General features: G+C 37.3%; 1 protein-coding gene across 3 annotated transcripts; it reads left to right on the top strand.

Moving 5' to 3' along the window:
* The first annotated feature begins 1,401 nt into the window (after window positions 1-1,401).
* On the top strand, window positions 1,402-26,373 carry LOC109050914 (lysine-specific demethylase 7B-like). Of its 3 annotated transcripts, XM_042715341.1 has the most exons (20): window positions 1,402-1,565; window positions 12,709-12,794; window positions 13,011-13,128; window positions 13,706-13,866; window positions 16,493-16,634; window positions 16,742-16,928; window positions 17,343-17,505; window positions 19,010-19,097; window positions 19,594-19,700; window positions 19,814-19,905; window positions 20,162-20,248; window positions 21,089-21,331; window positions 21,429-21,531; window positions 21,771-21,953; window positions 22,233-22,330; window positions 22,397-22,566; window positions 22,650-22,798; window positions 22,894-22,952; window positions 23,104-23,368; window positions 23,772-26,373. In XM_042715341.1, the coding sequence occupies exons 1-20, from the start codon at window positions 1,468-1,470 to the stop codon at window positions 23,858-23,860; spliced, it is 2,688 nt and encodes an 895-aa protein (XP_042571275.1). In that variant the 5' UTR covers window positions 1,402-1,467; the 3' UTR covers window positions 23,861-26,373. The 3 variants fall into 3 exon arrangements, with proteins under 3 accessions (XP_042571275.1, XP_042571276.1, XP_042571277.1); XM_042715342.1 differs by lacking the exon at window positions 13,011-13,128 and having other exon boundaries at window positions 1,421-1,512; XM_042715343.1 differs by lacking the exon at window positions 13,011-13,128 and having other exon boundaries at window positions 1,467-1,565.
* The last annotated feature ends 326 nt before the right edge of the window (window positions 26,374-26,699 follow it).

Below are 26,699 nucleotides of genomic sequence, written 5' to 3' on the forward strand. Positions count from 1 at the left end.
TCCCGATTGGTTCGGGTCGAGCCAAGGCGACGCCCCGACGCTCAAGCCCCATCTGACGCGACGCGACAAACTTCATTTCACCGCGTCGCAGAGTTGTTCATTATAATAGAAACCGTTGTAGTTTGTCGCGTCGCTTGCAGTTTATGTACGTGTATGTAGTCAGAGAGTTGCGCTTTGAAATCAACTGTTATGATCAGATTTTGCACAAGGTGGTGCCATTGTCAACCTTCTCCACAAAGTTTCAGGACTAGCAGATTAGCAGATTTACCATTATGCTTTATTCGACACAGCAGGAAATCAATATGATGCAACAAACACAGCAAGAATACAACGCAACAACATACAAGTATAATACATCATTTATTTTTAAAGTGACATTGTTTATGACCGGCAGGTATCCCCATACTTATTACATATTGCAAAATATTCTAAAACAAAATGAATAATAAAATAATTATATATATTTTTAAATTGTAAAATATTTACATGACATTTGTTGTACTGCCTTTTATTTATGTCAGTTTTTTATGGCGCTGCGTAATGTCATAAATATAATGTCAAAATAAAAAATATTGCAGTGGTCCAAAAATGTGAGTTGAACATGTTTATTATGATTATGATGACGACGATGATGATGATTATTATATATACATACATATCAAGAGTAACAAAATGTAGTAAAACGTACGGTAACTTAATGTTATATAAAAAATCACATGACAATAAAATGACTTCATACATATATGTTCTCCAAATATAATTTTTTTTAATTGAGCCACTATTTATTAGTTAAAGGAATTAATAGTAAAATATATTTAGATACATTTCAGACTTATTTAAATGTTAGCCCCATATTATTTCTTAATATAAAACAAAAATAATCTCACGGTGTAAAAAAAATGCAGTGTAAAAAGTCATATATTTAAGATTTTTGTTTGTTTGTTTGTTTATCTGCTTCCCATCATGCATGGTGGCTGTTAAAGCATATAAGTCTGACAAAAACATTTACCAAATTCTAACCCAGAGGTGTTTGTAGAGGTAAATTCTGAACAGCCTGTATTGAAAATATGGGGGGAAATATCTCTTTTCTCAATAAAACTGCATCTTAAACAAGACCAAACTAATTATTTTTACAATCTTGCATGATATCCTTGTCTTCGAGCCTTGTCTCTATATAGGTGCTCTTTTCAGAAGGTTTAATCTCCTGAATGGACTTTAAAAATGTTAATTCATCCATCCATAACTCGTTTCTTTCATTCAGTGCTTTTTATTATCACCCTATATTATCGTATTATGTAATGATGAAGTGACTTGGTGTGCCTCGCGCTCAGTGTTTATGCGTGGCGTCACGGCATGCGCTCAGCGCCCCTCCTTCGCGTTCCTCTCGGTGTTGTTTCCGCATAATTAGAAGGAATCCCCGCCCAACCAGATCCCAGCTTGGCTGCGTTGTTTGGGGACAGTCCGAAGATGGCGACGGCCCAGCTGTACTGCGTCTGCCGGCAGCCGTACGATGTGAGCCGGTTTATGATAGAATGCGATATTTGTAAAGACTGGTTTCACGGCAGGTAAGGAATTCAACCGTGTCTTCGTCATCCGCTGCGTCGGAAAGGCATCAAATACCCGCGTATGAAATCCTATGGCACTTCGGGTGTCAGTAAGCCGTGCGTTGAGCTCGCTCGCTCGCTCGCACTGAGACGATTTCACGCGCTGCTTTGTCAATATTACCAGGCGTTAATCGCCGCGTTTGCAGTTTTCACAATATAAACGCTCACGTTACCCGTCTGTTAAAGCGTCGTTATTGTTTTGCAGTAACATTGGACTGTTTTTCCATGGCTTCGCAAAAAAATCCAGCGACCCGAGCAGCAAAAATGGGTTCACGTAGGGTTTTCTCAGAAGCTTTTGTGGCTGGGAGTTGCAGAGCATCAGCTGACATTAACCCCTTATGGAGTTTTATGTCACATAAAAGTAAATAAATGTCAGCATCGAGGTGCACGTGAGACTGTGATGTGTCAGACGTCAAGTGAAGGTTTATTAATGTTTCACACTTAACAGCAGTTGGGTCAACGTGCTACATGTCAAACAGCAAATACTAAAATGTAAACATAAGATGAGAGATAAACAATTCAAAGAGCATTCTGCTACTTATATTTACGAAGAAGAATGAAACTGTTTAAAAGGCAATAGATGTGATTTTTGAACGAAGTCCTGATCGATGTGGTGCTGAAACTTGCATGCTTTCGAGTGAACTCGTGCGTGATGTTTTCTCAATACTCACTATCTTGTTTCTTATTGTTAAAAAAATTATAAACTGTATTGGTTGCTACTGTAGAGGCATTAACAGAAAATAAAACATGCGTTTAAAGAGTTTTATATTGTTAGGATTTCGCGTTCAACATTAACATTGGCTTGCCGAACAACATCTGCTTATTTATTTTATTTACTTAATGGTTTGTTTTATTTTTATGCAGCCCGTATTGCGAACTGTATTGCTTTTAGCTCGTATATTAAATGTTTAAGACATGCAGGTTATTTCTTTGTTGGTTGTTCTACAGCAGTCATAATGTGAAGCGTGAGGAAACGTGTAGTGGAGGGGGGTCGATGAAAAGTTACATGGGGAATGGGAGGGGTGTAACTAAACAAAGACGTGTGGTTGAGTTTACGAGATCAGACCGTTCCCTATTTCTCTCTTTAAATGTGCATTACATATTGCTTGGAAAGTAGCGTCTGGTTTTGTTTTTTTGCTGGGTTTTATGGGAGTATTAAATATAAAAAGGAAAGTCACGTTTGTAATGGAGCTCAGCGCCTTAGGTTTCTGTGATTGTTTGGTCTTTTTGATTGACAGCTGGGGTCGGGCATTTAAATCCCCCAGTTTTACAAATATGGGCATATGGTTCCGCCTCTTAAAGGGACAGGTACCGTTTGACGTGTGGAGCGCGGAGCTGAAGCCATGTGTGAAATGCTTGGGATAAAATTAGTTTGAACCCTAAATATAGCCGAAAAGCGTGCGGAAACATTGCTTGTTTATAAGTGTGAAATTGCTGGATGGCGCGTTTGTTTTCGTTTACTTGCGAACCTTTACACATTAATGTAAGGAAGAACTGTGTGTATATATTAAATAAGTGTTATAGATAAGCTATTTGTGTATTATAGTTTTTTTTTCAGCTGAAATATATATCTAAAAATGAGAAAATATTTAATAAATTATTTAGATTATTATTAAATTAGTTATTAATATTTACATATTTTATATATATATATATATATATCATCTATCGACATCATGTGACATCATGTGACATCAACAATAATAACTTTTATTATTACTATTATAGACAATTTATGTACATTAAAATGATTTAAAGTATTAAAAAATAATATTATCATTGCAAATCACACCACAGCTTAGACCTGTGATGGTCTGAATAAAAAACAGCATATTAAAAGACAGTCAGAAAGATCCTAGATTCCCCACCCTTACTATAGAATATAAATATTTAGCATGGTTTTCAGGCATTCTTGCAAGTGATGATGAATTTTGCCAAGGGGCTTCTGTATCTTTGCATTACAGCATTGTGGTGTTTTGATAACATGGACTAATCGTATTTTCAGGATGCGTGGTTGATGTGTTCTGTTCTGTTACTCAAAGGTTTCATGTGGCACTGCTGCCTGCCACCAATGGGATTAAGCCGTCTAGCCGGTCGCTCAGTCCTGGCTGTTATCTGGCTCCATGCACAGCCTGGTTTGGGAGGCAGGAGCCGCCAGGGGTGAAGGCCTCTGAGGATTACAAAACTCCTGATATTCATGACAAGAGGCCCAGTCGTACAGTTTCAACTTTTCAAAAAACTGCCCATACATGCCTCACCTGTCAGGTGCAGGCCAGTTTTACAGCATTCACGGTGACCTTAGAAATGGAATGTTACTAATGACTTGTTTAAATGGTTAGTTTATCCTCAGCTAATCCTCTTAAATCAGTTCTGAGGTCTGTGATTCTATATGCGTCTCTGTCTTCTGAATAATGCATGTATTTTCATGCATGATGCACGTGCGTGGGTGTGCTTGTGTGTTTGTAGGAGGGAAAAGATTGATGGAGGCCTCTCTGCCCAGAGGCAAGTTCAAAACCCCATTCATCAACGTCCCTCTGAGGTTGAAAACACTGAGGAGAGATAGATGACTTCTGTCTTGTCAGCCTAGTTTTTTTTACTTGGATTGGCCCGGTCAAAACGTCACCCCCGTGTTTGTATGGGACATTAGGGATTCTTCATCACGATGAGATGATCCAGCAAACATCTGCGGCTTCACTAGAATATTAATTAGGATAAAATTATGTGATCATAATCTGATGGAATCTCATGTATAGTTCTCTATAGATCTCTTCCATGAATATGATTACATGATTCTAAACACAAGTAGAGTAGATCTCTAGATATCGGTTTTCCATAGTCTTTAGTAACTACATTATTTGAGCTGCTTGTCAGATGAATTTTTCACATGCTGCTTATGTTATGATTAACGGCCTTAGGTTGCCAACCTATTGATTTCAACACCATTATCCACTTTATGAATAGACCGGATGATCTCACTGGTCATCTGTCACATCTGTCATATCTAATAAGGGCTGTTATAGTATTTTAATGCATTGAAAAGGGAAAGTAGTTAGAGCTGTGGGAATGTCGCCTCAAACCAAGGTTGAAAGAAGTCTCTTATTATGCTCGCCAAGGCTGCATTTATTTGATCAGAAATACAGTATTGTGGAATAATATTAGAAATGACTGCTTTCTATTTTTATATATTTTAAAATGTAATTTATTCCTGTGATGCAAAGCTGAATTTTCAGCATAATTTCTCCACTCTTCAGTGTCACATGATCCTTCAGAGATCATTGTAATATACTGATTTGCTGCTCAAGAAACATAGGGGTCTATGTTACAGTCACAGTCTTGTTTGTGTTTAGATCTCTAAACAAAGGCAAGAGTTTGCAGCACAGTTGCGTCTGGAGGAAGTCCCTTGCTATTGTTGGGGTGATGGTCTTGGCCAAGCTTGTGGGTTTGAAGCAGTAAAGCCTGGTTTCCTTTGCTAAATGCAGCTTCCTGTGCTCATTACTCTGAGGGCTCGTCTGCGTTTAAGACAGGCTGTCGGTTTCTTCACAGAGACATAAGTTGGAGAGGGGAAGGTTTGGTTTATCTTTCGTTGCCCTCATTTTATGTTATGTTTCCTGCTGCTTCACTGTCTGATGGCTGACTTTTTTTTGCACACAGTTTCCTCCCTGACTTCCCTCAGCCAGGCTTAATTTAGCGAATAAGTGCAGCCGCACATCAAAACGGACAGTGTCCTCTGTGTTCTTTGCAGAGAAGATCTTTAACACAAAGGGAATGGGTTCACCTCACAGTCCTGCTCAGCCACTTTGTTTTACTGTTCTATCATTATGCCCTCAAGCAAAGCACTTAACCTTAGTTTATTTTAGAGGACTGTCATTGCAATTAGAGTGTTGTAGGTCACACAGGATGAAAAGTGTCCACTAAATGACGAGTAACTCAAGCTTGGGACTGATGAATACATCTGAGAGGTCATCGTCAGGTTCAGCTTTCCTGTCCAACTCAGAAACCCTACACTTCCACCTCATAATTAGGTCCACTATAAATTAAAGTCAAGTAAATGAGCTAAATTTGACTTGTTTACCCAGACCTGAGGTTATAGAACTACACTTTAGGCTTTCAGCAGGTTAAAGAAATGAGAATTCTGTCATCATTTACTCACCCTCTTGACAATCCAAACTTAAGCTGAGCAGAGTTTTCATGTTGCTCTTTTCCATATAATGAACGTGAGTGGTGACCATGGGGTTTGCCAAATTTTTGCAGGCGTGATGCAGTCATCTCAAAAGGAATCCATCCAATCTGTAATTTTGTGTGTGGAACGTTAAAAGAAGAAGCATTTCCCCAAACAAATTTAGCTAAACTTTGAATATGCAAATTTGCAACAATAAAAAGCTTCTTAGCTCTAAGTAAACAGTGTTTCATGTTGATTATGATAAGGGACAACTGACCTTCTTTTTTTTTTAGTTTTGCTATTTTGACTGCGACTTTGTGATGGCTTTTGTGGCAGAAAGACCTCGATTTAAGTTAATGACTTCATTAACTGAATGGACTATTATTAACTTTTAATGTATGGAAAAAAAGCTCAGCTATTGGGATCAACAGACAAAAGGAAGTCAGCTTTAAAAAGATGTGAGGGTATGTAAATGATTACTGGATGAAAAAGAAATGAGACAGTGAAATAACTTGATGGAATAAATGTGTTTGTAGACCTTTAAAGCGAATCAATGCAATAAGACATTTTTTTCCTCAAATTTACTCACCTTCATGTTGTTCGAAACATTAAAAAGAAATGAGACAGTGAAAAAAAGACATTTTGAGAAAAAGAGTTTTTTTCATGTAATTTTTGTATTGGTATTATATGTACATCTTCTTTTGTGTTCAGCAGAAGAAAGTAAGTCATGCAGGTTTGGAACAACATGAGGGTGAGTAGATGAGATGGCAGAATATTAATTTTTGGGTGGACAATCCCTTTTCTGAATCTTTCTGAATCATTACATTTCCTTCCTTTTCCCATTCTTTAGTAGCACAAATCAGGACCGGTTGTAATAGACTAAATAGACATTAGAGTAAAAATTCTCCAAATTTTTATGCATGCTTTAGTCTGCATTTTTATGCATGCTTTAGGAGGCCTCATGCTCAAACCATAGTACAAAGTGGGATTCTGAGACCATAATGGGATATATGGCTTACATAGTGTGAGTTCTGCCTGTGAACTTGCCATCACCATGGAGACTCTTTTCATCTGCTTGCAGTCTATGTGAACGATTGGTTAAGCCTTCAGTAGATCTCATTGGTTTGTTGGGTTTATGCACTTGCAATGGCTCCTTCAAAGGAGCCTTCAAGTATCTTCCAACCCATACCTTCTGCTACTAAATCCTTTGACCTAACAACTGCACAAAAACCAGCCCTTACCCATTATCTCAGGAACCATCAGGAATATTTTGCACTCTCACTGGGGGGCCCCATGGGCACTTCTCCAAAAATGTGCTGTTGAGAAAAATGGGCACATCCTCTTATTGTTTGCTTGGACTTGTTCCATCTCCTGATCAAGCCTTCATTTCCGCTGAGTAATGACTATCTCTATTCAGGCTGAATGGCAGGTCATAAGAGCTCTGTGAGGAATGGCTGTTGTCAGAGCGTTCTTCAACCGTGGAAGAGGATCTCGCCCTTCACAGTCTTGAAAAAGCCACTCAGTGTGCTCTCATGTCTTTTGAGGCCAAATCCCAACATCTTTTTAGGGCTTAAAGGCTCTTCCTTCCAGATTTATGATATTGATGGAACAGTGCCTAGAGGCTTGCGTGTGTTGTTATTTCTCAAATCAATCAGTTTTTAGTCAAAGAATCATCCAGTATGATGATCTAGAACGTTATGTCGATGTTGTTTTGTTGTGATGTGCGTCCTTTTTAGACAAAGGATTTGGACAGATGCAATGACATTCTGTTTCTTGTCAGGATCCCCCCTCCACTCCTGACAAAACAACATGCAATACCAGTGCAACAGCGTAAGCCTTGGCAATGAGCAAATGCAATAGTCTGGTAAGATTTAAATGAATAAAATAACACTGAAACAAACAAGTCAGTTACTGCGCCTCTCATACTTTAATGCTATTTATCCTATTTCATGCTGAACCACCCTCTTGAGGATGAAAAGTGCACGGTTAAGCAAATCCCATGAGGTTTTGTGGAATCTGTTTGTGACAATGTTATGGATGTTGGCTTGCTTATCTGCTTTAACAGGGAAACTCTAATAGTGGAACACGAAGCACAATGATGGATTTATTCTCAGATATTTCCAAACCAGCATTAAAGGAAAGAAACACTCGATAGTCAGCTAACTTCAAAGACAAATTCCTAACAAAGATGGAACCTTTTTTTTTTTTTTTTTTTTTAACATTGATTTTAGCATGTAAACAGTGCAATACACAAGCAAATAGTGGGTAAAATAGTCAGTTTTTAACCCTTTTTTTATTTTTTTTTTATTTTTTTTTTAAGTATTTAAAAGTAACATTGATGAAATTGAACTATATTGTAAAATGTAACTTTTTCTTGATGTGTTTGATGCCATGCTTATTATTTATTTTATTGATGAAATTGAACCATATTGTAAAATGTAACTTTTTATTGTTTTTTTATATATATATATATATATATATAATATATTAAAAATATGTGGTTGGTTTATTTTTAAACCATTGTTGATAATGTTTGTGAATAAAACATTTTTACAAATAAATGAGCAATAAGCATTAATAACAGCATCAAGAAAAACAGTAACTCATACTCTAATATGTAAACTCATATTATTTAACTTATTTCAAAATACTTAAAGTAATCAGTTACTCTTACTTGACTGCAACCCTGATTATTTCATCACCATTATTTCATCATTTAACTCTTCACAGCAGAGATTTGCCAATAATATTGCACTTCATATTTCCTTTGCTTGTTGCATCATTCTCTCTTTCTGCTTGAATCTTCATATTACGCTAGCAACCCACCGATCCCTCATGATGTAAGCTCTCTTGAGGCCTGAACTCATTCAGATTCGCTCTTTTCTCTCCCATGCACACAGTGCTGTTCTTTTCACTCATCTTGCTTGGCAACAGAAAGTTTCAGCATCTGTTATCGTGGCTCAAAAACTCTTGAGTCAGATCTGTTTTTAGTGACGCAGTGTTCCTTACCACAGATTACTCAGATGTAGTAGGAGTAAACCTTTCTCCCAGATTTGAGGAGAACGCCAGTGTTTCGTCCTGCTGTAGGTCAAGAGCTGAGGCACTGTGATGTAATGATCTCCATGAGTCACTTCCTTCATGTCCTTTTTGGTTGTCTCATCACAATCACAAGTGAGAGTCTGAAGGAAACAGAGGGAGGGAAAGTTCTTGGCCAGCATTTGCAGTGGCAGCTAGATCAGTTTGTTCTGGCACCTTTGAGGAAAAAAAATTTACATAGATGTTGATGTGATGCACTTCCTTCCAATTGGTGAATCATTTCTGCTATATAAAACGTCTGAATTGACTAGTTCATTTTTGGATAATATCACCCTTATGCCACTTCAAACCAAGCTTGGTTAGCATGAATCCAGTTCATTGAAACCAAATTCCATTGGTACTTGGCTTGCATACAATTGCATTTTTGGATAATATCACCCTTATGCCACTTCAAACCAAGCTTATATTCATTTGGTTTTTTTTTTGAATTTAATTTATTATTATATCTTTTTGGGAGTTAATTTTAAAAATTACTTTATGCTTATACCTTTTTACTGACATTTGTGTAACTTTTTTTTTTGTTTGTTTGTTTGACAGCTGATGTTGTTATTCATGTGGCTATAATACCTCTTGTACTTGTGGCATTGGAAAAAAAACACAAAACCCCAAATTTTCCCAGTAGGAAGGCTAATTTACATCTTTTGATGTGGACACACCATTGCCACTCAATGCTGCCGTTTCCCACACTTGTTTCCAACACAAACACACTCCCTTCCCCCGTTCACCTCATGTCTCATGCCCTGGAGCCCAACCAAATATAACCTCACATCTGGAGTTCTGGTTTAGCCAGGCCTGTCTGGGGTTAAACATAATCGACCGTAGATGACCCAGTCTGGAGTTACTCCTCGGTCACTGCAGAATCTGTTCAATCTTTGGCAGGATTAGATTTCAAGCGTGGTTTGGAACGTTTTACTGTTTAATGTGTGCTATATGCGATAATCAAGGCTACTAAGTTTGTTCAAAAAGCCACTGAACTCTTCAGTTGTGGGGAATGAAGCTCCTTCAGCAACTTTGCATATTGTTTGATGAACATTTAGCAACTTATTTTTAGCATTGAAGTTAAGTACCATGCAGTCTAAATGTCACACAAGATCTTGTCATCCTTCCTCAAATCAATTCACTCAAAACAGGTTTTATGTGTAATAAGTGCTTCGTTAAAAATGATGGCAAATAATTTTATGTTGTTCATAATCATGGAAATATGCTAATGCTGAAAATGGTCATAAAACATTTCCCGTTCTGTCTGGTAGAACAGCTTTTCAGTTTTGATTAGCAAGAGAATGATATCATGATTTTTTTTTTTTTTAGCAGACTTTGAGAAAGGTAGCTAGGATCTTCTTCATTAGCATTAGCTAGGCCTGTCTGAAAAATACAAGTTTTTTTTTTTTTAAGCTTTATTTGAGTCAAGAAGCACAATTAACTAACATTCAAAAGTTTGGGGTCGTGAATTTCTTAAGGCCACGTTCACACAACAGCAGAATACGGTTGTTAGTCCAGTTTTTGAGTCCTAAATACGGTTACGTTCACACACAGTTCGGTTATTTACGGGCGTGACAACCGCATTCTGTAACCAAACTCACACCCGTATATTTTCGGAAAACATGCGCTGTGTGAACAGTATTCTGAACACAACTGTAAGCTGCTGTGTGAAGGAGACATTTTGAGACTCGCACCTGTAAAGAAAATGCGATTGTCAGTCCCAAAAACGGACAGTGTGAACATAGACTTAAATTCATTAAGAATGCATTAAATAGATATTTTTAAAAAATAAATTAATATAAATAAATGTTGCTCAAAGATTCCAGGAAAAAAAATCACACTTGCCATAAAATTATTAAGCAGCAGGACTGTTTTCAACATTGATCATGACAAATGTTTCTTGATTAGCAAATCATCATATTAGAATGATTTCTGAAGGATTATGTGGAACTGAATACTGGAGAAATGATGCTGAAAATTCAGCTTTACTATCACAGGAATAAATTACATTTTAACGTATTCAAATGAAAAACAATTATTTAAAATTGCAAAATAACATTATAAATTAATATTATTGTAATATTTAACAATATTACAGTTTTACTGTCTTTTTGATCAAATACAGGTCCTTCTCAAGAAATTAGCATATTGTGATAAAAGTTCATTATTTTCCATAATGTAATGATAAAATTAAACTTTCATATATTTTAGATTCATTGCACACCACTGTATATTTCAGGTCTTTTATTGTTTTAATACTGATGATTTTGGCATACAGCTCATAAAAACCCAAAATTCCTATCTCAAAAAAATTTGCATATTTCATCCGACCAATAAAGAAAAGTGTTTTTAATACAAAAAAAAAGTCAACCTTCAAATATTATGTTCAGTTATGCACTCAATACTTGGTCGGGAATCCTTTTGCAGAAAAGACTGCTTCAGTGTGGCTGGCATGGAGGCAATCAGCCTGTGGCACTGCTGAGGTGTTATGGAGGCCCAGGATGCTTCGATAGCGGCCTTAAGCTCATCCAGAGTTGTGGTTCTTGCGTCTCTCAACTTTCTCTTCACAATATCCCACAGATTCTCTATGGGGGTTCAGGTCAGAGGACAGTTGGCAGGCCAATTGAGCACAGTAATACCATGGTCAGTAAACCATTTACCAGTGTTTTTGCCACTGTGAGCAGGTGCCAGGTCGTACTGAAAAACGAAATCTTCATCTCCATATGCTTTTCAGCAGATGGAAGCATGAAGTGCTCCAAAATCTCCTGATAGTTAGCTGCATTGACCCTGCCCTTGATAAAACACAGTGGACCAACACCAGCAGCTGACATGGCACCCCAGACCATCACTGACTGTGGGTACTTGACACTGGACTTCAGGCATTTTGGCATTTCCTTCTCCCCAGTCTTCCTCCAGACTCTAGCACCTTGATTTCCGAATGACATGCAAAATTTGCTTTCATCCGAAAAAAAAAGTACTTTGGACCACTGAGCAACAGTCCAGTGCTGCTTCTCTGTAGCCCAGGTCAGGCGCTTCTGCCGCTGTTTCTGGTTCAAAAGCACACGCCTGTGCACGGTGGCTCTGGATGTTTCTACTCCAGACTCAGTCCACTGCTTCCGCAGGTCCCCCAAGGTCTGGAATCGGTCCTTCTCCACAATCTTCCTCAGGGTCCAGTCACCGCTTCTTGTTGTGCAGCGTTTTTTGCCACACTTTTTCCTTCCCACAGACTTACACTTCTTTCTTTCTGTGTCTTACCCTCTCGCTTGAGGGTGTCAATTATGGCCATCTGGACAGCAGTCAGGTCGGCAGTCTTACCCATGATTGCGGTTTTGAGTAATGAACCAGGATGGGAGTTTTTAAAAGCCTCAGGAATCTTTTGCAGGTGTTTAGAGTTAATTAGTTGATTCAGATGATTAGGTTAATAGCTCGTTTAGAGAACCTTTTCATGATATGCAATTGAGATAGATTTTGGGTTTTTCATGAGCTGTATGGCCAAAATCATCAGTATTAAAACAATAAAAGACCTGAAAATTTTCAGTTGGTGTGCAATGAATCTAAAATATATGAAAGTTTAATTTTATCATTACATTATGGAAAATAATGAACTTTTATCACAATATGCTAATTTTTTGAGAAGGACCTGTAAATGCAGCCTTGTTATCTTGAAATCTTATCAACCCCAAACTTTTGAAAAATGCATGAGACCTTTTTTTTAATTTTTTTAAAGATTTTACTCCTTATACAATTAAGATTTTGGCCTAACTTACATGAAAGATTCATTGGTCATTGCAACAAACAGTATCCTCAGAAAACTATTTAATGTGTACAAATCTTTAAACCATTAAAAATGTACATGTTATTTTCTTGCAGCTGTGTTGAGGTAGAAGAGCACCATGCTGTGGACATTGACGTTTACCACTGCCCCAACTGTGACATCCACCATGGACCATCGCTGAGTATGTATCCACTTTTTGGACCTTTTTTTTATAAGACTAATCAGCTGCAGACTGGAACTAGTTTGAGAGGATTCACAGTATGCCTAGTCAGCTGAACCATTGTGATCAACAAGCAGTGGTACACAACAGATGTTTGTGGCATTGTGGTTGTCTACTAATGACTGCGGTGTTGTTCTGAGGCCAGCCATATTGAATTCTCTCTGGCTGAATTTACAGTGAAGAAGCGAAGAAACTGGCACAGACACGACTACACCGAGCCAGATGACGGCAGTAAGCCAGTGCAGGCTGGCACCTCTGTGTTTGTGCAGGAGCTGCAGGCCAGGACCTTCCCCAAGTACGTGTGCAAGCTGTGGGAAACCGACACCATCATGGCAAATCACTCCAGTGCTTGGTGCTGCTCATTGTGCTACATTATACATATGGGCACAACTAATGTTCTTCTTTGAAAACCAGTGATTATTGTGGCATTTTCTAGAAATCTGTTTAGTGCGAGTCAGGACTAAAGTTAAAGAAATAGTTTGCTCTTTGAAGAATGCAAAAGAACCATAAAAGTTGTCCATACAACATGTACACTACACTAATTTTAAGCAGCCATAAATCATAATCATCCAGAAATCATTCTAATATGCTGATTTGGTGCTTAAGAAACATTTATTATTTCTAGGATTCTTTGATGAGTTCCAAAAATTCAAAATAACAGCATTTATTTAAGAAAGAAATCAACTGAGCTCTAAACCATTGTATTTGTGCATTGGACATTGATTCTTTCATGAATGCACTGAAACAGCTTGGGCATATTCAAGAATTTCTGAGAATAAACTTCAGTTTTTTCAATTCTTGCTTGTGTAGTTCATACTTCGTTACTCAGATCTGCTCTCTAATCAGTACTTCTCCTGTGTTTTAATCTGCAGTGGAGATGAGATCTTGCAGCCAATGCAGGGCAGTCAGGTCACCCAGAGGTATCTGGAAAGGCATGGCTTCCGCTATCCCATCGCTGTACACAAAATGGAAGGGCTCGGCCTCCGCTTACCTCCACCGGATTTCTCCGTCAAGGATGTAGAGCGCTATGTCGGTAAGGATGTAGAGTGGAATAAGTTACTGTCATCCTTTTCACCCCGTTTCTTTCACCATTACCCATTGTGCTCTACATTATAGCCATTGAGCAGCAGTGCTTCATGGGTTTAAATATTAATTCCATTAAGAGTTGTCTTCATGTAATGGAGTTGCATTACAGTCCAGCCACTGCGGAGATCAGATGTTAATCTTAGGTGAGTCAGATGGGTCTAACCTTTTAGCAAACATTAATCAACCTGTAATGAAATAAGAGTGCAGATAAAAGTGGTGTTCCTTACACCAGCCTAGCAGGCCTCATCTCATTGAGAGCCTGGTCCTTATGGTGTCTGTTTACACAGTCGGTATATCTTCCCCACTGAGCTTTGTCTGTAAAGTTTAGGTTACAGCTCACTCTTCTACCTCTCACATTTGTGTGTATAATGTATTGTTATCGTGATACACACAGCGATCAGCTGCTCCATTTGGTTCCTGAGGGGGAGCCTTCGGCCCACTGGGAATGGAAGTGTGATTATATTGGACTTACAGTGAGGTGACGACAAGGTTTGCTACTGCTGCACCTTCTGGAGACCTTGTAACTTCAGTCAGGCTGCTACTAATGTATTTAGCCATTTAAGCTAGCAACCCGCTAAGTTTTTTTTTCACTGATTTTGAAAAGTTAGCCTCGTTTCCCTGGAGTTCACATCGAGTAATATTTTGTGACCCAACAAATATGGTTCAAACTTTTTGTCACATTCCTTAAGCTGCGTTCACACTAGCAGCGTTTTCTTGCTGCTTAATACAAACATATTGGAGGCAAAAGACTAAATATAATATAATATAATTATAAATATAATATAATCTATAAATCCGTACATAATAAAATATTGGAGGTGATTGAGAAATTGATTCTGATATTTTCAGTTTGATATTTTTATTTACATATGTTTATCTACGGCAAAAACGCAAACAGTGTCACTGCCAGAGCTGAGAGGAGAATAATCACATGAGCTCTACCATCTTCTTTACTTTTGGCTGTCGCTCCTCTAAAGTCGCCCTTCATTTGCATAAAGTTGAAGGATTCTCAGCTTTGTCCCGTTGCTGGACACGCCCAATCCGGTTGCCAATGGTCGCTGTTGCTCGTGATTCGCCGGAAATCGCCAGCCCTCAATTGCATTGAATGGGATTGTGTCGCTATGACATTGAACGTCAAGTGTTAAGTCATTTAAAGCTGGTTTCTAAATGGTGATCCATCAAAATGAAATTCAGGTCATTTTGCTGAAAACTGGAACTGAAAATAAAATGTAGGTAATTAAATTTGGGTAACTAGATAATTGAACTCTTTATGCTGTTCAGGGTTTCGTATACCCAGGTGAGAAATTAAACCAGTTGTAGAAAAGGTTTTTGGCAATGATCTCTCTATATATTAGAACAATTAAAAAAAAATGCACTGGTACTTTAGCATAATTTTTGGTCACAGTAAAGTGCATCAATACTGCTAACCTGTTGTACCTTAATAAAATGACAGTCAATGATTTCGGCCTGTTTAACTATTTTGGCCCAAACTGATTTCTTGTTTTTGGGCTGAATATTTATAGTCACCAAAATGTTGGTGCATTCCCATTATTTATTCTGTTTAGCATGCAAAGGATAAAGCTTAAATGTAATTAAATTTAAGAAGTGTGCTACTTTATGTTAAAAGTCTGATGACATGCCTGCCTAAAAAACAAAAAAAAAAGTTATGAATTTTAAAGTTAATTGCAGTGACGTTACGTCTGGAGCTCGCACTAAAAGCTCTTGCTTTCGTCCTTAATGCACTACTGACTGCTAACTGCAGGCTAGCTGCCCTGCTAATTTGGTTACTTCTATGGGCAGCTTGCCTGCATGGCTCTCCAGCCAGCAAAAATTGAACACTGTGGGGGGGGTTTTCTACATTGCCATTTGCTTATAATGACATTTTATGTCTCCAGAACTATTAAAATGTTTGTTGTTAGTGGATAAAATGAGTAATTAATAGCATAAATGCTTTAATTTATGCACATATAAACACTTACTACAGTCTTGGAGCTTGGGGTGCTTGGATTTTTAAATCAATCCCATATTTGTTGTAGCCACCAGTGTGCATTTGAATCCATAAAGGATCCAGTAGACATTTTTATTGGCAGTGTTCCAAGTCATGTTGATGTACAGTACCTGATCCCAGAACAGCAATAAATTATCTCTTTATGGTCTTCTTTGTAGGATGAGTCTGTTTCTGGCTAGATACACTAGGGTGCCGTTTGTGTACACAAACACCAGCTGTCCTGCTTTGTGTTTGAGGATTTTCCCAGCGGCTTTCTGATGGATTCTGATGTTCTTCCTGCCAGTTTTCTATCTCACAGTTATACAAATCAGCTGATTTCTTGTGAAGAAACATCAAATGAAGCAGATCTTTCACTGGAGCATCTGAGGAGAGAAGGCCCTGGGAAACTTTTTAGTGCCAAAAGGCAGTCATTCTTTTATTTCAAATATGCTTTATGGCCATTTAATGATGTTGATTATTGCAATTTATCCTTCTGAGGTTGTTTGGGTAATGATAGTTGTTTTTGGTTTCTGTTCCTTTGATGCCCACACATGCACTTCACTCAACTTGCTCCTTTTGCTTACAGGAGGCGACAAAGTGATTGATGTCATCGATGTGGCCAGGCAAGCAGACAGCAAGATGAAACTGAGTGCATTTGTGAAGTATTACTACAGCCCTCAGCAGCCCAAAGTCCTCAACGTCATCAGTCTGGAGTTTTCAGACACCAAGTTAGTATTGGTTTAAAGTGCCTAATTTGTTACTGTTGTTGTTGAACACAAAGGTGCTTTTCCTCGGTGCGGAGAAATGTTCATTGTGATTCCAACCTTGCACTCAGGATGTCAGAGCTGGTGGTGGTCCCTGATATCGCTCAGAAGATGTCTTGGGTGGAGAACTACTGGCCTGATGACTCTTACTTTCCCAAGCCCTTTGTGCAGAAATACTGCTTAATGGGCGTGAAGGACAGTTATACCGACTTCCATATTGATTTTGGGGGCACATCTGTGTGGTACCATGTCCTGTGGGTAAGTTCACATTATGAGCGTTTGAACTTTCTATTCATTAGAGTCCTGACAAAAAAAAGTATCATAGTTTCCATAACATTTTAAGCTGTACAGCTGTTTTCAAAATAAGTAATGCCTAATTGCCCTCACAGGAATAAAGTACATTTTATACCGTATATCAAAATAGAAACACGTTATTGTAAATTGTAATAATTTCACAATATTACAGTTTTTACTGTATTTTTGATCAAATAAATACAGGCTTGGTGAGCACGAGAGGCCTTTTTCAAAAACATGAAAAATCTTCTGACCCCAAACTTTTGAATGATACTGTATTTAAAAATAAATAAATAAATAAAATTAAAATTGCTGAATTAATTGACACCAACTAGAATATAGGGATAATAAATGACTTCTTAATTCTCTTCCCTGTAGGGGGAGAAGATTTTTTACTTGATAAAGCCCACCCCAGCCAACCTTGCACTATATGAGGAGTGGAGCTCATCTCCAACCCAGAGTGAGGTGTTTTTCGGGGAGAAAGTGGACAAGTGCTACAAGTGTGTCGTGCGGCAGGGAACAACACTTCTGATCCCTACAGGTTAGTACATTAATTCATTGTATTTTATTTTAATAAAAAATACAATTATTTAATTATTTATTGATTATATTAAATAGTAATAATAAATTAGCATTCTTATAAAATAAAATAAAATAAAATAAAATGGCTTAATTTTGGCATAATAACTTCAAAAATAAATTCTATTTGTATTATGTATTGTCATGTCATTCACATGAAATGTAATAGCAAACGACAATGATCCATTCAATTTCCGAAGGACAAAATCACGTCACGCCTTACATTTCCTTTCTTGTTTGAGAAGCGGGTTTTACTCTGTATACATCACAGCAGGGAAGAAAAGATGATCGCAACTTCAGCTTCATGCTGACTTTAAGCCAACCTGGCATAGCAACAGGCTTAACCAATGGTGTGAGTTTGGGGCGGGGCTACTGTTTGAGTGAAAACCTGCTTAAAAATAGTCATTATTTTATTTGCTAGTAGTACAAAAAGTAAGTATTATGTTTATCTCAGGACTTTTTACTGACAACGGTTGTTGGGTCAAGAGTAACTGTAGAGGAACTGGTATTCCACTTTGTGGAGCAGCTGTCTGGCAGTTCCACAGGAAAGCCAGGGCTGATTTGTGCTCTTCGTTTCAGGTTCAGACGTAGCAGGAACAAGCAGAAACTCTTACCACCCAGAAAGCCACATTAATCTTAGCAATGTGTTATCCAGTCTGGTACTAATGGTTCATTAGTGAAGCTCCAAACCCTTTTTTGAGTTACAGTACTCATATGAACATCCAGTATTATATCGTCATCATGACTTCATATCATATATGAAGTCATATAATAGTGTATATATGGGTGGCATCATAAATCAGAATTTTTAATGAAACCTCACACTCAAAATACGGGGTCTTCAATGAATCTGGTTCCCAGCTGTGTTGATGGCACTAGCAGACCAGTTTAAGACCGTGAGATCCTGCACGTCCCCCACTGTGAGACAGACTTCAAAAGTCCTACAAAACCTACAGTGTGAAAGTTGACGGGGCTCTGCCTTTGAATCTAACGTATATTTATGCATTCCAACCCTTGTGGCCTATATGTTTGAGCGTAGACAGGAAGTCGTGGATGTAGTTGACAGACTGGTTGTTTGGTGGGCTCTGCAGTGGTTTTGAAACACTCTGGGGGTTTGATTCAGCTCAGCAGATCTCAGTTACCCATATAATCGCTGCAATGGATGGCCCACCCAGCACACGTATGTCAACTTTTGAATGCCATTATATTGAAAGTTCTCTGCATTTATACAGTTTGTTGTACAAGCATGTTTGTTAGGTGTTGGTGTGATATTTCTATGAATTGAAAGTCTAAATTGTCCAAAAGATTTCTGTGGATTTTGTGAAATCTCTTTCGGTTCAGCTTTTCTGTACAGCGGATATGAATGGCTCACTGTCGGCTAAGAGACAGCTGCAGTTCAGACCAGATGTCTGGATGTGTTTGCATCTGTCGGTCAGCTGTTGACACACTCATGACCTCTCTTGCAGGATGGATCCATGCTGTTCTCACCTCTCAGGATTGCATGGCTTTCGGAGGAAACTTCCTCCACAACCTCAACATAGGCATGCAGCTCAGGTGAGCGAGGACTTTCACTTTAAGACCTCATTCAATCAGAACTGAAGCACTGTGGCTTATTTATTTATTCTGTTAGCTTTGGAAAAAAAAAAAGTGACATGATGTGTAGCCAAGTATAGTGTCCCATACTTGAAATTTGTGCTATGCATTTAACCCATCCGAGTAACACACACAGCAGTGAGTAGTACACACACACACAGAACACCCACCCGGAGCAGTGGTCAGCCATTTTTTTTTATGGGGCCCAACTCAGGGAGCAGTTGGGGGTTTGGTGCATTGGTCATTCACTCCCCCCATCTACAAACCCTGCCGGTACCGAGACTCAAACCCGCAACCTTTGGGTTACAAGTCCGACTCTGATTTTAGCATATATACATGTTTTTCTTTTATCAAGAAACATTTTTTTGTTGTCTAGTGTTTTTTGCATTTTTTTTTTTTTCAAATAAGCATTTTGTTTTCTGAGTTGTGGCTTAAATGCAACTGATTCTCGTTTTAGGTGCTATGAGATGGAGCGGCGTCTGAAGACTCCAGACCTCTTTAAGTTTCCTTATTTTGAGGCCATTTGTTGGTATGTAGCAAATAATCTGCTGGAGACTCTCAAAGGTACATCATCTTAAATCACTCAGCATGTCAATACAAAGCACTTAAATCACTGGCATGCTGCCACCATGTCCACGGGTGTCCCTCCTAATCGACTGTTTATTGTCTATCATCAGAATCCCGAGAAGATAACTGCCTGCCTCCAGAATACCTGATCAAAGGAGTGAAAGCTTTGATTACTGCACTGAGGAACTGGCTAAAGAGAGAGGTGAAGGAAATAATGGCTTACCACACCAGAAACTGCATCTGTCAGATCAGATCTTGAGATTAAATGCAAACTTAAAATTAACTTTAAAACCACCTGCAATCTTCCCATTGTACATTATAATCCCTGTTGGAATAATGAGGGCAAGGGGCGTCCCACAGGGGCCGATATCTGGTGTCAGTGGTTCTGGGTGGGAACCTGAGGTTTGCTCTGTGGCACAAACCACTTATTGTCTGTCATGTGTGCTCATCTTCCCCAGGTCACAGAGCCAGCCAGCGAGGTCCCTGACCATATCAGACCCAACCATCTCATTAAAATGCTCACCAAGGAAACCCAGTACCTTGAGGTAAGCCAGACTGCTTGAAACATGCTGAAATTTACTTGCTTGGGCAGTCACGTCTAAAAGAATGCATTAACATTTATAATGTTGTATGTTATATACCGTTTTTATTTTTTTTATTTTATTTTTTTAAATAGAGGTTCTACTGAAAGGCAATAAAAAAACAATTTTTTTTTTTTTTTTTAAAGCAACAATTCTGAGCTAAAAGAGCTTAAAGAGCTAAAATGAAAAACAATTTAAAAAACAAGAAATCAGAACGTTATTATTATTATTATTATTGTTCTGTTGCTGCATTTATTATATGATAATAAGAATAAGAACACTTAAAATTGCTCATGCTCATTTCCCATATTTTTATTTTAGATTTTCTTGGCCATCAGCTAACATTCACTTGAGGTTAATTTTTAAAAATACTACTACTAATATTATTCAATATATCATATCCATTTTTCATGCCTAAATTCACTTAAAATTTGTTTAAAATGACCGATTTTAGTTTAGTATTTTATTTTTAATTTATTAAGACAAAATATCATACAATTGTAATGTCAGCATTTTATCAGTTAAAATAATCAGTGGAAATGGTTTACAAATTGAACAAAAATAAATAAAAATAAAATTTAAAAATTCCGTTTTTGTTGTAGTTGTTATTATTGCTGTTATTGTTGTACTATTTATTAAATTCTAACTAATATAGCAAACCCAAGAAATTTTAAATGTAAAGTGTAAAAGGGTCTTAATATGAATCAGTTTTTGTAGTGTAGTCTTAAGTGTTACAGTTCTTTGGAGATTAAAAAGTTCTCAATGCTACATTATGAACTAATATTGTAGTTATTGTATTTGAAGGATTATCAGAATGGGAACTGTGGAAGCAAGCTAATGAAATCTCAAGGAATCTCTGCGTGTCCTTCCACGAGGTTGGCACACGAGAGAGGTTCTCACGCACGCAGGACAGCCAGACGTCTTCGTGACCATCACCATCATCACCATCATCACTCTCACAGCCCTAAAGCTCCCTCTTACCTCGACATCTTCGAGCAGCACACCCAGGAAGTCTTAAAAAGACTTGAAATGGGTCCTTATGAGGAGGTAAGTGGAATTAATGAATACCGTAAATGCCATTCAGACTAATCTATAGAGAATCATCTAAAAAAACGATGGTCTTTAGATGCCTTTTTTAATCTGAGTCAATGGCAAGTTCAACAAGTTCTCCACAGCCTCAGCTGCAGTGGTGGAGCGGAGCTTGGACAACAACCTGCATCTGGTGCTGTGCAATGGACGTATAGTCAGGTAAACCACATTAACCTATGAAGATTATCACACATTGGTCAGGAGCTGCAGTAATTGTAGCATATGAATCACCACGTTACCAAATACAAAAGACACATACAGGCCTAGATGACACTTATTGCGGTTTATTATGGGAGGTAGTAGTTTGTTGTGGTTTTTTTTTTTTGTTTTGTGTTGTTTTTGTGATTTTGTTTTGTTGTCTTTTTATTTTATTTTTTTTTTTCTGATTTGATTGTCCGAGATAACAGGCAGCATGCTGGAGAAAAAAGACCAAGGATAAAAGAAGACGAAGGCTCCAGAGATGTGAAGATGGATTTACTTAAGATTAAACTAGTATCTAAAGAGGAAGAACAGGAGGTGGATATTGAAATGAAAGAAGGAGATCGGCATCATGTAGCCAGAGAAGTGAAGCCATTTGCAGGTACCATTAAAAATCTCAAATTCAGCACTGCAGTTAAATTTGTCCGTATATAATACACAAAATAAATGCAAAAATACATAAATATTTTTGCAGCAAAAATTGTGTGCGATATTTGTTTTATCCTTTTATGCAATTTTGTGTGCTCTAGTCACTAGATATTAGCATAAAACCATGTTTCAACAGTCTGTATTACTTATTCTCTTAGCTAGTGTATAAAAAAATCATAATTTTTTTAAAAGTCCCTGCCCGTAATAGTGAGCTATTTTTTTTTTTACACAGATCTTAATAAGCAAGAGAGTTCAGATCTCAGGAACAGAGAATCAGTACTTTCAGACATCTCATCAGACTCTGAATCAGATGAGGACTACACTACACAGGTATGTTGCCACAGGAAGCGCATAGAGTCCTAGTTTAGGTTTAATCCTCTTTTCCTATACATGCAGAAAAAGAACTGCTCTGAGGGAGAATCTGAAAGCTCTTCAGAGGAAGAAGAAGATGAAAAGATTAGGACGAGTGGAGACGACCAAAGTAAAACCAAAAGTTGCTCCAGCTGCACGACGGATGCGCATCAATCCAAGCAAAAGCTTGACCCTTTTGAAAAATGTCATAAAAGGTGAGAGCTGACTTGCTGGGGAACAAGTTAGGTTTGTGTGTGTTTTTGAAATCCAGTGGTTTAAAACTACATTGCATTTGCAGTGAATACACTACCTCGCCAAGCACAGAAGAGGATGCTATCCAGGGAATGCTGTCTATGGCAGGACTGTTGTATTCTCACCCATCAGAAGATCCCAGCAGTTCACAAGAATCCTGGTGGTCTCGAACCAACCATCCCTCCCCTGACTACAGTAAGAGTTCATGAGAGCTTTAGTGCTAAACAGCACTTTTTCTAATAAAATATTATTTTGATGAACCATTGCATCTGTTCTTTTTCCATTCTCAGGTAGAAAGGAGGTTGCATCAGGAGAGGAGAACCAGGATTCAGACAGCAGTTCATCACAGGTAAACCCAGTTCTTCTGTAAACCCAATCCTTATCTGCCATATGTTATAGGAGAGATTATACAATTTTAATTAAATTTAAATTGATTTATATTTTTGTATTTACTCCAATGGCCAATGTTTCGGTTCAGTCTTTTTTATTATTATCTTTAGGAGGGCTTTCGGGAGCATGATTCAGAAGGAGGATGTCACGCCAAACTCAAGCATAGGATCCAGGAACACAAGAACTTCATGGACAGCCAGGGCAGCGGCAGCAACAGCAGCAGTGAAGCCTGGAGCAGTCGCACACACTCCCCAGCCCACGGGGAAAGCCCCACTTTGGGCTACCAATACTGTGAACCATCCCTATCGCCACCTCTGCACCCATCCAAGAGGCCTGCTTCAAATCCCCCACCAATCAGCAATCAGGCCACCAAAGGTACAGCATCACCATTTTTTCTGCACATTAAACATTTCAACACACGTTTTACTGTTAAGATACTAGTAAATCTTGTTTATGTTTTGTATGTTTGTTGTTTTTATTTATTCATGTTATTCGTTTATTTGTTTTTGCTTTTATTTACTTTTATTTTTTGTGTATTTTTTTGTTTTTCTTTTGTTTACTTATGTTTTTTCTTTATTTTTGTTTATTGTTGTATTTTTGTTTTTAATTTATTATTCATGTTTTTATTTTTGTTTTTATTTATATTTCTTTGTTTATTTGTTTTGTTTTTTATTTTTATTGTTTTATTTATAAATGCGTATTGTAAATCATTATAAAATTTGCTTTTTAAAAGTTTTTTTAATTTATATTTTTAAATTAAACTTTCTCTTTCTTGTAGGTAAACGTCCTAAGAAAGGTATGGCCACAGCGAAGCAGCGATTGGGCAAGATTCTCAAATTGAGCAGACACAAACCTTTCTTTGTGTAGTTCCAGTGATGGCAGTCGCCGCCTGCAGAAGATTTGAGATGCTGAGCGTGCATGTTAAAGGTGACAACACACTGGCTCAAAAGCTTTGGATTAATCTGAATAATCACTTCACCCAACACGTTTTGCTAATATGCATCCAAAGTAACAACGCGACTGAAAGGAAATAAGACTGAAAACATAATTTTTTTTTTAAGGCTTTCGGTTCTCAACGATGGCATCCAAAATCAGGTTTACTCTATAAAAGCAAAGACTAGCATGTTGCCAGGCTGCTTCCCACAACTAAAAATGCGTCACTTTGAGGATCTGTATCTTAAACAAGATGGCTATTGAGTGATGAACTGATTTCATAAAGGTGCTCTACTTTTTTTGGTCTTCTCATTTTGTGATTGCAACCAACTTTTCCTAGCAATTTACTCCAGTGAAGAAAATTTGCATTAATGCTTCAAGACAAAATTTACCCAGGATGTATTTTTGTCAACATTTGTATTCATCTTGTCATTTTAAATTGCTCGCTAGGTCGTTTAGCTATGTTTGGTCCTGTGTTGCCGCCTAGTGGGCATCCGAAAACTGACTTTAAATGGTACTTGAAGGTATCATTCAAATGAGGCAAGAGACAATTTCCCTTAATTTATTTCTTTATCTTGGTGCTTTATTTTTACTTTCTATACTGTTATTAAATTACGTATTTATTACTGATAAAAGAGAACAATTTATTTCACTGAGCATTTAGGAGGTTTGCTGTTCTTTGTGGTCTTAATATGCATCTGTTTTGAAACGTTTAAATATTTGTGTCCATAAAGCCAATTTGTGCAAAGGCTTAGCTGTTTCATCCATATCTGTATTGCTTTGTGGGTAAGAACAAACATGTTGTGTAATAGGAAGCTGATATTTAATTAACATACCTGCCCAAATAGTCCCATTATGTTAAAATCTTTCATTTTAACCTCACAGTGTATTTGAAAAAAAAAAAAAAAAGAAATTGTGAATGTGTTATTCTGATATTCTAAGGATCTGGTTTCAGAAACATGTTGTTTCCATAAGTATAAAGTTCAGCTGCCTCATCAAATTCTAAAGCATTGAAATACTGTTTGAAATGGTGCTGTGTATAGTGAGAAAACAAGACATTTTAGATGGCCAAGGAGCGTGGGAGAATTTGTACTTTTTTTTTTTTTTTTTTTTTTTTTTTTTTACGTTGAAATGTATTTGGCTACTTGTCTTTTTACAAAGAATCGAACAGAATATTTATTTTTTTAAAGTAAGTCTTAAGAGAGATTTTTTTGCAATTGTATCAACACCGTGTATTGAAATATGGCGTTAACCTCGCGTTTTGTAAGATATGTGTGTGATTTTGAGGTAGTTTACTCTGGGTTTTGTGTGAAAGACCTCAGGTAATTGTTTGAGCTCAAGGTTTTGGATTCCTTTTGATGAATGCCAAATAATGTAATCATAAAAGTCAGGTCTTGCTTTGAATTTTCAGTGTCCTGGCAGTAAAAAGAGCCGTATTAACTAACCTAATATAAAATCTCTTAGTAAATATCCCCTTTAAAGAAAATGATGTTCTATTGTATTCTAGATTGGTTAAATGTTCTCTTTTATAACATTTACAGTAACTCCAACATAATCTACAAAGCTCTTCGAGCAATAACACACATTCCATAAACTTCCAGGAACTTCTCAGACTGATTTCATTGACTCAGATGACTCGCTGAGGTACAGTACAGCAGCTCAGGGCTCACATACGGACTGTTTTTCTGATGGATAGCTTTGATACTAATTATTCAAAGGGCTTCAGTCGACCCAAAGGTGCACAGAATTGAACAGGTCATTACAACCAGCACAGTATTGTTACTGTATGTCATCTTCCAAGGTTTTTTATGATGGTTTATTGTGGACTAAGATACTCGAGCATTGTGTTTTGATCCATTTCAAAGACAAAAACCACAATGCTATTAATGTAGCACCTGTTGCTTTTCTCCCTGATAAGATTCTAGTTTATGTTGCTTTGTCTGATTAGGATTTGGGCCAAAGTGCACATGTATTGCATTCAGAACTTTGATTGAGATGTTTTTTGTTTGTTTGTTTGGGGGATTGCTTCTGTGTCTGTCAAAAAAATGCTGCACTGCATTAAAGTGTCCTGCATTAACTATGTTACACTACACTGTTTGAGTTTTTTATTGTTACTGTTTTGACACAATAAATATCTAAATGTGCTTGATAAAAGGCAAAAACTTTGCTGGCCTGCAGGCAGGGTTTGTATCATGTACCAGTACTTGTACAGTATTTATTTGGCATTCTCTGGTGTGTTTTAAATTTTCTGGTCTTGCAATCAGTTACGTGTTTGTTTATGGAGTGTCCTCTCACATTTTCAATGCATTCAAATGTTTTAAATTTCGCTATGGCTGTATAATTTTGTTGAATATTTTGTGACGCTGTAATCCACAGCTAAGGCTTTTGAAATTGGGATTTTCCGTTGTACAATGTGGCCTGTACATATTAAAAGTTCTACGAGTGAATATGACGTGTCTGTATTTTTTGTTAACAATGATTCAAGAGCACTTTGCTTTCCAGCTGCATGAGATTATTCAAAACACAATGTCATCAAAAATATGCATCTCATTTTCTGGGGCTTCAAATAGACCATGAGAACTCTTTAGCAGAGGAGATACTGAAAAAATAGTGTAACATTGTTTATTATAATGGTTCATTTCATTATTTAGAAGTTTATCTATATAACACTTTTTAAATGAAGTAAGATTATAATTTCATAATGGCACTGTTCAGTGTTTTTATATATATATATATATATATATATATATATATATATATATATATATATATA

The sequence above is a fragment of the Cyprinus carpio genome, chromosome A25 (assembly GCF_018340385.1).
Source record: "Cyprinus carpio isolate SPL01 chromosome A25, ASM1834038v1, whole genome shotgun sequence".
Classification (NCBI taxonomy): Eukaryota; Metazoa; Chordata; class Actinopteri; order Cypriniformes; family Cyprinidae; genus Cyprinus; species Cyprinus carpio.